Source organism: Ruditapes philippinarum, unplaced genomic scaffold, assembly GCF_026571515.1.
Source record: "Ruditapes philippinarum isolate M1 unplaced genomic scaffold, ASM2657151v2 ctg4322_1_1_1_1, whole genome shotgun sequence".
Classification (NCBI taxonomy): Eukaryota; Metazoa; Mollusca; class Bivalvia; order Venerida; family Veneridae; genus Ruditapes; species Ruditapes philippinarum.
In genome coordinates, this window is record NW_026858350.1 from 78,946 (window position 1) to 91,525 (window position 12,580).

The 12,580-nt window shown below is 30.1% G+C and overlaps 1 protein-coding gene across 1 annotated transcript; it reads left to right on the forward strand.

Annotated features, from left to right (window-relative positions):
• The first annotated feature begins 2,823 nt into the window (after positions 1-2,823).
• LOC132752931 (methylcrotonoyl-CoA carboxylase beta chain, mitochondrial-like) lies at positions 2,824-11,398 on the forward strand. Its single transcript, XM_060743342.1, has 7 exons — positions 2,824-3,289; positions 7,046-7,137; positions 8,423-8,571; positions 8,993-9,114; positions 9,497-9,592; positions 9,961-10,113; positions 10,753-11,398. The coding sequence occupies exons 1-7, from the start codon at positions 3,074-3,076 to the stop codon at positions 10,828-10,830; spliced, it is 906 nt and encodes a 301-aa protein (XP_060599325.1). The 5' UTR covers positions 2,824-3,073; the 3' UTR covers positions 10,831-11,398.
• Positions 11,399-12,580: the final 1,182 nt, after the last annotated feature.

Here is a 12,580-nt window from a genome sequence, read left to right on the forward strand (position 1 = left end):
TATTTAATAGTAAGGGCCATAAATTTCCCGGGGGGAACGGAAAACATTTATTACCAAATTTTTTTGGGGAAATTTTTAATAATAAAAAATTTTAAACCCCTGTTAAAATTTGCTAACTTGATATAACCGAGATATAGATAATGATTTGTCTATGCAAAAATACAAACCCCCCAAAAATAAATTTTGAGTTTCAAAAATGTAAGGATTCTGTAGTTTCGAAAAACGGCTGCGTAGTAATTAATTGCAAGATACTGGTTTATTAAAAATCATTTTGATTTAAGCATTACTAAGAAAAGAAAACAAAACAATATAAATCTATGTAATTTCAAAAAAATGTAAAGGAACAAAAAGAAAAAAATCTTTTGAATGTACATGACTGTATACTATTTGAGTCGGCAAAAAGTGCACTCTCAAAAAATCGTACATCACACCAATATATTTAAGCTGGTAAAGTAATATTTTCAACATGATACTTTTTAATTCATACCCTGCTTATCAAATATTTTTAAAAAAAATCACAAAAAACCAACAAAAACAAGTTGTGAAACACCTTCACAGAAATTCGTTATATTTTACGTATTTTTGACTGTGCCAGTTGGTAGGACTCTAGATCAGTAAGGCATGACCATTGACCAATAAAGTCCCTAGGATGATCCATAACAAAATTAACAAAAATAACATAAATATTTTGACAACTAACAAAAGTGACGTAATCTGATGTAATGTTATAACTCTAAAAAATGCACCCTGTTGATTTATGATACCACAGCCAAGTGCCACTTGTATATACAACATATGAAGTTTATTTCAATCAAAACCATTAGGCTTAAAAGCCCATGAGGCATACATTTACAAAACTTTATGACGAACAGTTATTATAGCTTAAAAAACAATCATTAAAAGACATTGGCAATCTTATTTTCATGGGTAGCAAGACACCTCACCCCCAGACACTTCACCCCTCAAATTTTGAAGACACTCCACCCCTTAAGACACTTCACCCCCCCCCCCCAAAAAAAAAAAATAAATCAGTAAGACACTTCACCCCTCATCCATTTTTTTCTATAAAGTAAATAAAACAAGTTGGCCAACAACAAAATGCTTAAATATGTTTATATTTATTATTTTTAGTATTATTTGATTAAAAATTTTGCTTATTACCTTTATTTTTACTAAGTTTAAAGCTGATTTAGGTTAATTGGTTGTATTGCCAAATGTATATCACAGCACTTTCATCCATTAAGTGTTTATTGCATGTCGCCTTGTTTATTAAACATGTTGATTAGTTGTTTATTCAACAGTTATCTCACAATTGATTAGATAATTGAATTAAATGGTATAATTGTATGAAAATTAAATTTATTCTTAATAAATAAATAAAATAAATAAATAAATAACATGAATATAAATGAATATGAATGAATGAATCGGTTGCTTTATAAAATATAGTAAATATCAATTATTTATCATCATTATCAGACACAATTATCCTGCATTTAATACAAAGATCATTCATAATGTCATTTATTAAACAAATAAATAGCACCAGTTATGTTAATTAAGCACAAATTAATGCACAAACCATCACCAAATGAGCGTAACTCAATGATTATTATATGGTAAGGATCAAACTGAAAACAAACTTAAGTGACAAAACTTCAAGAATTTAATCAACTCAAAATTTATTAGACAATGGGTTAAAACAATAAACATACTCAATCACTATTGAATGTATTTAACATTATCTACATAAATAATTGTAAAACACAAAATAAAAAAAAATGAGGGGTGAAGTGTCTCAATCAAATTTCTTAAAATGAGGGGTGAACTGTCTGAGGGGTGAAGTGTCTGCAAAAAAGGGCCTAGGGTGAAGTGTCTGGGGGTGAAGTGTCTGTAAGCCTTTGTCACAAATACGCCGAAATTTTCTAAATGACAGAAAATAACACAGAAAACTAGAAAATGACCATTTTAATTTATAATAGGCAATTTCAGTTGGAATTGGTTTTTATTAAATATTAAAATTTGATTAAGTTACTGGCTTTTTGTCCTGGCATTTGGGAAAATCTAGGTCTTATAAATATATTCACTTTGAAATTTCGCTGTTTCACTCCGTAGCGAAACGGATTTATAAATCCGTGGTAGCGAGAATTAATCTCAATCTTTGTTTTTGTATTTTTTCTATTGTCTTGATTAAATTTATGTATGCATGCGTAAATTTTTACATTTTATCATCATAAATTGAACATCAGTAAATTTACGCATTTAACTTTTCAATAAGCCTGGGACATAAGATCTGTCCCAGAAATAAGCTAACTTTCTATGCTTCATGCATAGTTTTTATCCCCCATTTACGTCACATCCGGTAAGAGGTGAAACTCTTTCCTGACTATTATCACTTAAATGAAAGGGTCTATAGATCTCTATATGATAATCAAAATTTATCCGCGCTAAACGATCTACATGTAGCTATTTTAAGTTGTTAAAAACTTAAAAGATTAACGATGTTTTAATAAAGTTTAGAAACGTTCATTTTGCGTGCTTTTAGCGTGCGATATATCGTTTTAGCGTATTTCGTTTAGCGTATATCGTTTTGCGTGCGTCTGCGTATTTCGTTTCGTTTTGCGTGCGTATAACGTGCGTTCGTTTAGCGTGTAACGTGCGTTCGTATAGCGTGTAACGTGCGTTTTGCGTGTAAACTGACACGTTCACCCTACTGTATATCTTGCAGGATGGTCGGCTGATTTTCGTGACATTCCTGGATGTCTGGGACTTTATGACATGTATGATGTTATATGTGCATCATATATAGGTGTGTAGGGGTGTGTGAGACATATTTGTAAAATATACATAAGTATAGACCAAGTAAACATCTCTTTATAGTCAACATCAGGTATTTAAATTTGTATATTGGTCACTCTTGTACAGAATTAGTTTCATATGATAGATGAATATTGTGTTATACTGCTGTAGTTTTAAGGAAAATAAAGTCCCATTTTGAAGTATAAAAACCCCTGTACATTCTTTATCAATGTGTTTCCCTATAATTAAGCCATAGGAATTTAATTAATGTTGCATGCATACACCATTATATTACAGTGTTAGTGGCGGCACAGACTATTATGCTGCAGATGAGAATGAAGTGTTTCAAACTGATCGTGACCTGGTAGAAACCCTTAATCTACCCAGCCATCCTGGTCCAACTAGAAACTCAGAGGAGCCTTTGTTTGACCCAGAACAAATACAAGGTCATATACAAGCCCAGCAACAAGAAACAATGGATATTAGAAAGGTGTCTTTGTTCTAAAATAGATAACCCAAACAAAAAATACATCAACAAATTATATCAAAATTGTGAATAAATCTGGAATAAATCATGTTTTCCTGATTTGTTAATACAATTTGTTCATGATTCACTAAATGAATCATAAATAAATTGTGCTTTTACTGGAAAGAAAAGATCCCATTTATTATAGATTCATTACAAAAACAGATTTATTAACCATTGATTACAAACATAAGATATATTCAATACAATTTATTGCAAATTCATTACACTTGAACTGGAATGTATACAATTTATTCATGATTTATTGGAAATAGAACTTTTCCCGACTGCATTTAATACCATTTATTACAAATTCATTACAGTTTAAAGTTCTGAGATATTCACAAGTTGTTCATGATTCATTAAAATCAGAGATTTTGCAGGATTTATTCAATACAATTCATAACATATTCATTGTACTTCAGATGTAGGCCCTTTTGTTTTATTGTTCATAACAACTAAACCCCTCTCAACTATACAAATATTTTTTTAATTTCCCTTTACTTATTACCGTACTTGTTTTTAATCAGTCACTGGAAAATATATATGGGTTTTTCAAGTCTCTTAGTTTAAGCATCACCATATTATTAATTCAATGCTCAGCGCAAAACGTAAAAAAAGAGTCAATTAAACAATCTCGTTTTACTGTTAAATATGTCTAACTAATTTGCATGTAGATTTTATTTTTGAGTGATCAAGATCAGTTTTTGTCTTTCTTAATTATTGTTAATACGCAATCTGATCCATACCCACGGCTTTTTATGATTAGATCTATCATTATCAGTAAAAAAACTGTCGAATAGATTAACGTATATGCGTAAAAAGGTAAAATGTCGTAAAAAAGCGACTTAATTCTCTCGGACTTAACATCTGTTGTTAGTTTATTGTTTTGAACAGCATGGCTCCCAGTCGCGCGATTAAACGATAAGATATTGCAGGGAACTGCAGCCTACCGAGCGCCCCCTATCAGCCGACAACAGAACAAAATTAATAGGAAACGAAATTTTTTTGCCATTTCAGAAAAAAGATATCTTACCATACAAACAGTTTTCTTTCTTTTGGATATAACAAATGTCAGAAACAAACTAACTTACAACTGATTTTGTCATTGCAGGTGCAAAATTAGGAACTTAATTTATACAATACTATAGTAGCTAGGAATAACATTTCGTTTGCATTAATTCTATACATAGGAAAAAGGCGGTTTTTTTGGAAGATGAAAACTTGTGGTGTTACACAAAAATATGGATAAAAAACAATATCAAGGCATCTAGACTACTGATAGACGGTAAGTTCAAAATTTTCTTTTCGTTCTACATAGCGTTTTTAAAAACCTTCTAGATCTATATCATATGTAAGTTGACAAAAAATAAAATTTACTGGAGTAATGTGCAGATTAGGATAACGATCGATTCGCCCCATAAGGACTCACCCCATTTTAGTGACGATTCGTCCCACCCTAATGGCATGAAAAATATTTATGATACAAGATACAAGTTTTAAAATATGCACGCATGTACATGCATTGTTTATGAGGATATCTATGTACAGCCCATTTTAAAAACATAAATCTTCATTGTTTCACACCTGGGACATACCTATGTCCCAGTTCACACTGAGCTCATCTGCACATTTGAATGCGATGAAAAATGATGTTCTTTTTTTATTTTAAGTGACTTCAGAAGACTATTTTTCTTTTACTTAGTTATCTCGCAGACAACTGAAAAGAGCAGCAAAGAAAGGACAGAACGTAAAAATCAGCAACTCTGATGAGATGGCATAAAAAGCAGATGAACGGGAGATAATAAAATGCAGATGGACGGCTTCTTTGATCGTGAAGAGTTTGCTATTAGTTATGGGACGAGGGCATTCTAAGGAAATGACATATATGAGTCTTTGAAGCGTAAGTATAGGGCTACATATATATCAATCATTTTAAAAATGACAATGTGCTTTTTAAATATTAAGTAAATGATGAAAAATAATACTTCTCAATCTGAATTTTGTTCATGTACATATAGTAATTCAATGTCATAGCCTTTCAATTTCGTTTTAAATTTAATTGAAGCAAATGGTAAAAAACTGGACTTGCTACAAAATATTTGTTCATTCCTCTGTTGAAAATGAAATCGAACATTCACCCGTTTGTTTTATCAACAAATATTTATCTATCATCAGACTTTGTGAAATATACTGCTGGTTTTTATTCAATAGAACATGTACAGTCCAAAGCTTGGTTGAGTCCTTTAGTGTATTTGCCTCGAGTTGAAATTCAAATTAAGATTGTATTGCAAATATAACAAAAATATATCATACTTTTTTCAGAGTGATATGTCAGAAGTCTAAGTTTAAATTTTGATATTTTATTTATAAATATGATACTTTTTATGAGAATTTTCTTTTCTATTTCAGAGTATGCCATTCATTGCCTCAGTATAGAGATTCAACATTAAATGATTATAGGAATAAAAAAGGTGTAGCTCCAGACAGACACTGAAAAGGAAGGCAAAGATGTTTTCAGACTGACATAAAGCCCTAGTTTTTAAAACTAGAAATATATTCCTAACAACAAGCACGCATATTTCCAGAATTATTCCCCTTTACTTGTTTACCTGACATTACCTGTTTTATTTGCAGGGATATTTATGAAATGAGCTATGCACGTACATTATGAGTTTTCAATGTTATGATGTGGTGGCATAGATTTTTTCACAAATTTTAATCTTGTTGTATGTTCTTGATTAATCTAGTCAGTTTTTCTTTGTAAAAAATAAAAGAAAAATAAATAAAATTTATCAAGATGTGTTATTATTATTATTATTTTCATATTTTTCTCCGGAATTGACACCATCATTGGAACCTGCATTTATTCAAAATCCATTAGATGAATATATGCAGACAAACCTGATTTGTTAATGATTCATTAATACATTGAATTTCGGTTTATGGAAGAAGAAAAAATACAATTTATTAGTGATTCATTAACAATTTATTTGCAATTCATTAATGAATCAGGTGATCAGCGAACCTAATTTATTGCCAATTGAGTGACCTGATTTGTTGATAATTCATTGACTAAGTCAAGAGAAGGACCAAATTCATAACCCATTTGTTAACCTGATTAATTAACAATTTATTCATAATGCATTGGCTCATTTGCATGTCATTTCCATCTATAATAAATTGGGAATAAATGGTAAATTTGTTTATCATTTATTATACTGATTCATTCCTATCTTTTTTTTGTTTGGGTTAAATTTATATGTTGTTATTAAAGAACAAGTATCAAAGATGCCTCTAGATTCATGATGATTTTCACGAAAATGTTGAAATGTATTTAAAAGCAAAATATTGTCAAGTGAACAAAGAAAGTTATTTACACATTGCAAACGGCGCCTTAAATCTACGCAAAATACCCCCAAAAAAGGTCATAATTTGCAAAAATATCCCTTACTATGATAGTTAAATGCAATAGAAATATGGTGAGAAATAAACAAAGCCAGACATTAATCGCACATTACATGTAAATTATTATTAAATCTTGAGTCTTTTTACCTTTCTTAAAATCTTAGTGCATTTTTCTCAAGTATGATTTCTTGAAATATTTTGGCTTATCTGGAGGCATGTAGATTTAAGACTCGGTACTCAATACTTTAAAACACTTGCATTACTATACAGGTAGCTGTGATTGATAGATGTATGTTTATTGTGTTAATGCAGGTCTTGTCAAGAATTGTTGATGGTAGCAGATTTAGCGAGTTCAAAGTCCAGTATGGTACGACATTAGTTACAGGATTTGCTCATGTTCAAGGGTGAGACATTGGTTTAGTTTATACAAATTTATTTTATTTTAGTTTTTGTTGGAAACTATATGCTTATTAAACCACTCATGAATCCATTCTTGAAACCAACAAGTACTATGCAATGAATGTAAAGTTTCTTGCTCAAGGAAACTCTTTTTGTTCTATATAATTGCAAATAAATCTTGTTAAAGGTAGTTTTTCATAAATAAAACTGTTTTATAACTTTTGTTCCATCATTATGCCTGATGAAGAGCCTGAATTGTCATAACGATTATAGTCCTACAAATATGACGTCGCTTTGAGATATTTTTCATGATTATAATGATTAAAACCTCTTATTTAATGAAATAACTTATACAACAGATAAAAAAATGGCCGTCACACAGTCTGCAAAATCTGGTTGGCTTATTCAGATACAAGGATTTAAACCTGTCAAACGTTTCAAGGGAAAATTTTTGAATGAAATATTTGCCCATGCACTGTCAGCATGTACAAATATTTTTTTTTGTTCAAAAAGTTGTCATTAATTTGTAAAGCCCTTTACTTAACCAGTATGGCCCATATGAAAAATAGATTTATGTTTGTATTTTATTTTAAATTGATAACTACATTGTTTGAGAGTTTTTGTTAATTATTGAGCATGATATTGAAAGAAAATTTAAAAAAGCTTGAAAGGCAAGACAATGGACATTTTCTGAATTTTTATGATGCTATATGTTTATTAGCAATAACTATTAGAAGTTGGGCTTGACCAACATAATCTACAAACAAACCCAATATATTGGACTTGCGACTAATATACTCCTTGAAAATTGATAAAAAGTCATTGAAAAGTCCTTTTGGTCAAGTCCTGTATGACAAATGTCATATATTCTAACTAAATATGGTTATATTATTAGTTATAAAGATTTTTGTCAGGTTATATGGCCCTATATAAACGGTTGGTTGTAAATATAACCTGAGCCGCTAGGTGAGGGTTATATTGAAAACAACCGTTTATATACGGCCATATAACCTGTCAGAAATATTTATAATGAATTTATAATACAACAAGCATCATTTTTAGTGAGAAAAGTGAGATTTCTTCATAAATCGACAGCAGCCGTGTATATAAAGCTATAAAAACGTCACAATTATCCAATGAAAAGTGACGTTGCAAACGTGCAGTATTATAATGTTGTTTTTTTTTAGTTTTTCTAATGTAAAACATTTTTACTTTTATATAAATATCTGATTTGTGAACTGAGCAATATGTTCATTCATTTCAAATTATGATGTTAATTTTTTGGTACAGGTATTTGGTGGGTATAATAGGGAACAATGGTGAAATAACAGATACAGCTGCCGCTAAAGGAGCTCATTTTGTCCAGATGTGTTCAGAACGTAACATTCCAATTGTTTTTCTACATAACACTGTCTCTCAATCCACAGATAATACATTTGGTAGGTTGAAAGATTAATTTAAACTAAACAAATTCTTCTGATGAAAATAATGGGTTTTTTTAATCTCAGGTAAATCATGATAAACAAAAATCATTTAAATTTTTTAACAATTAATTTAATGTAATCATACCATATAATTTCTAACCATGAACTGACTTCATTTAAAAACCTCATCTAGTGCTTTAAGTTTGAAAAACATATCATGTTTGAAATAATCAACCCAAAATAAAAAAATGATTGGACCACATGTGTTTTAATTTCAGTCTTGTTAAAATTTTATGTTTTGTGTCTTTAAATAGAATCATTGAGTGCTGTATTTGTTTTGCAATTATCAATTAAATTTCTCTTGGAAGATTTCTCTTTCACATAACTTTTGGTTAGCTTTTTGCAGAAGTAATGCAAATATTTTTGTTTGTTTCAGGTTTAACGGGTGGTAATTTTGTTCGAGATCATGCTAAAATGATGGCAGCTGTAAGCTGTGCTAAAGTACCAAAGATCTCTTTTGTGATTGGTAATAGTATTGGACCTTCAAATTTTCTGATGGTAAGTAGTTGGTAATTGCTTAAAAGTAATATAGATAGAAATATAAATCCACAGCCATGGATCTAAAGGATCCTTATTTTTAGCTTTAAAAAGGCTCAGCCCCTTGTCAGTGTTTGATTAGGTTTCGTTTTTGATCATTAATTTCAGTATTTTCAAAGATTTTACAATTAAATTAAACTTAATATTTTGATTCATACAATCCCAGGGCATATCATTGGCGAAGATATGCCATTTTTCGACTTGGTTTTTTTTTTCCCTTGTCAACATTTTTGCTAAGTAAATTTATCAAAATTTATCAAAGATAGTTACTTTAATCTTATTATACTTGTTCACTATTAAAATTTGAATGCATTGTATATAAATATGGTCTTATTTATTCCAGTGTGGACGTTCATGTAGCCCAATTCTAATTTTTTCATGGCCAAATGCTGCAATAGGTATGATGAAAGGCTCCCAGATTGTGCAAGCAATAATGCAGGTAGTGTTTTTATTACCCCCTTTAACAGGAAAACTGTGTGTATTTCTTACTCTTTGGTTGATCTAATAATAACTAGAGAATAGTTGTACCTAATGAAGTGGTGAATATTGCACATTTTCTCCATCACTGGTTACCAAGGGGGCAACTGGGTTTTGAAAATAGGCTTTTTTACTGTATAATTTACAGATAATTATTGACCATTGTAATGTTATTTGATATTTTTGTGAACCTCTGATTATTATAAAACCAAATTGAAATTCTTACATTTGCTTAGTAAAGCTTTCATGTTTTATCGAGCATAAGTGAATGACTGAGATTTGTCTCCGGTAATTTTGCTGTATTACATTTAACTATTATTATTTATGCAGGAAAAGTTTGATAGGAAAGATGTTGACAATACTGAGGCGAAAGCAGAATTGGAGAAGAAGTTAACACAGAAATATTTGCTGGAAACATCTGCCTTCTACATTAGTTCTCGTGTGTTAGACGATGGAATTATTCTTCCTCAGCATACCAGACAAGTATCTACTTTTCTATTTATGTGTCATGATAATGAAGTTCTTTATCATTTTGTTTAAGAATCCCGACAAGGACTTTGGATTATTTCATGTGAGGAAGCTATCTAGCTAGATTACAGAACATTGGTGTTTCTACTCAGGTGCAGGTGCATGCCTAACATAATGTACAGAAGGGCACCTAAGGTCTTCCCGCACCAGTAAAGCTGGAACATTTCAATATGACCTATAAAACTGTGTCATTGTGACATAAAACCCAATCAAACTAACAAACAATCATTTTGCTTAAAGTCAAAAACATTATCATTGTCATATTTCGTTAATTTTTGTAATGTAAAAAGTGTCCATCCATGTCCATGTCTGTAAATTGATTGCATATCATTTTTATATAAGTTTCTTTTATCCAGGTTAAGACAAAATCTTTTTATACATAACCTGGAGAATCTGTTCTAGTTTCCCTTAAAGGTTAATATCCAACACTTCTTAGAATAAACTTGCTAGGTTATGCATATATTCCATTCTAATTGTTCTTTTTCAATCATGCTAGTATCAAATATAACACACTTAAAAGCTTGATATACATGAAGATTCATTTCTGTTTACAATTTATGAATGTATTTAATACAATGTTTACTTTATTTATAGGTGATAGGAAGATGTCTTGACATAACAGCAGCATACCTTCCCCGACAACAGACTAACTATCCTGTGATACGAATGTAAACTGTGATATATATATTTCTGACACTGTAAGATAATGACATAGCAAATGATATTATTAGATATAATTATTATATTTTAAATCAGCATGCCTCCAGATTAATTTTTTTAATATGAAAATGTAGTTAAAAGTAAATTAATGTGAAGTGAACAAAGAAAGTAATTTCCATGTTGCAAACAGCACTTATAATCTATGTTTGTTACTGAAAAAGAGGTCAAAATAGGCCTTACTAAGTTAGTCAGGCAGTAGAAATATTGTGATAAATACTGCAAAATCCAAAAACAGTCATTAATCACATAAAACATATAAACTATGGTTGAATCTTGAATATTTTCTCTTTTCTCAAGTTTGATTTTCTTAAAATATTTTTGGCTCATCTGGAGGCATGCATGCAGGTTTATTGGTTTATCATTTTTAACGTCCATTTTCTCAGCAACTATCACAGGATTCACTCCTAACTTGCTATACTTGTTCAGAATGAAAAGGGTGATACTATATAAGACAGATAATCTTAATTTCATTTTTTTAAAAACTTTATTACCCTTTTTCAACTTTATCTCAGAAACTATCAAATTTTCCAAATTTTCTCAAAAACTGTAACAGATATTCACTTGAAACTTATATAACACATGTTAACTACCAGCGTTAGAAGAAAGGTCATTATTTTCCTTTTGAAACTTATTTTCTTTTTTTTTCCAAAACCATGATAAATATTCACCTTCATATGTGAATTTTACTAATCATGAAGTGCACAGTGTAACAATGTTCAACATGACATGATTGAATAAGATTGAATGTATACCTATTTATTTACAGATGTATCCTTACACTGCCAGATTCTATTTCGTACCTTTATAGTTTTAACTTTTTATATCAAGTTTAATATCAAATCTATTAATTACTATGTATACAAATTTTGCTGTGAAAAGGCTTTGACTGTTTAAATCAAGTTATGAAATGGTTGATTAAATTATTAATATTGTGGGAAAGGATTTATATGTTTTACAATGATGTTACATTTTATAATGAATTATACTCATGGTAATTGAAGTTTTTATCAACCTTATATTGACAATACTGTCAATCTAAACTTATAATAACTTGTATCATATTAACATTTTCTATCCAATCACAATCAATGTAAGTCATTTATCATTTCATATCTAGTTTAGAATAAAACTATATTTATTTATGTGTGTTTTAATGTTATTCTTTACCGTAGAAGTAATGGAATAATTGTATACACATGCACTTTAAGTAATATATTAGGTAGCTGTGTGAAACCCAGGCTTGCATTATGTTTTATCTTAAAAATCTGTCTTAAACAAAATCAAGAACGTAGCTTGGTATATATTTATGTGTAGGTCACAACACCTTGAAGATGTTGTAATGATCAAACCATCTTCCATGGCTGCCTGATTCATTCTTGCCACACACAAATTATGCATTTACTTCTCTCAATATAAAAAATAGCTCAAGTTATGAGCCTGTTTGTTTGAGATAAGCCGGTATCTCGAGCATGGACAAGACAACACCATCTATAGGGCAAGAGTTGCATAAACCGCTTCTAGAATTCCTAATTCACACTTGTGAAAGAATGAAACACATGTAAGGCATCTTAGATAAGAAACATATTAAGTGACTACAATAAAGTCTGATTTTACTGTTCTATGAACAGCGTATATTCTTTTCGAACGAATGGGTGTGCAGGATAGTAAATAAATGGTGTAATGTCCTCGCTACGTTTGTTAA

Excerpts from the sequence above, each read along its gene's own strand:
- LOC132752931 (XM_060743342.1), top strand. The coding sequence starts at position 3,074 with ATGCATACACCATTATATTACAGTGTTAGTGGCGGCACAGACTATTAT. Across the intron at positions 3,290-7,045 it reads AAACAATGGATATTAGAAAG|GTCTTGTCAAGAATTGTTGA; the intron begins GTGTCTTTGTTC and ends GTGTTAATGCAG. Across the intron at positions 9,593-9,960 it reads TTGTGCAAGCAATAATGCAG|GAAAAGTTTGATAGGAAAGA; the intron begins GTAGTGTTTTTA and ends TTATTTATGCAG.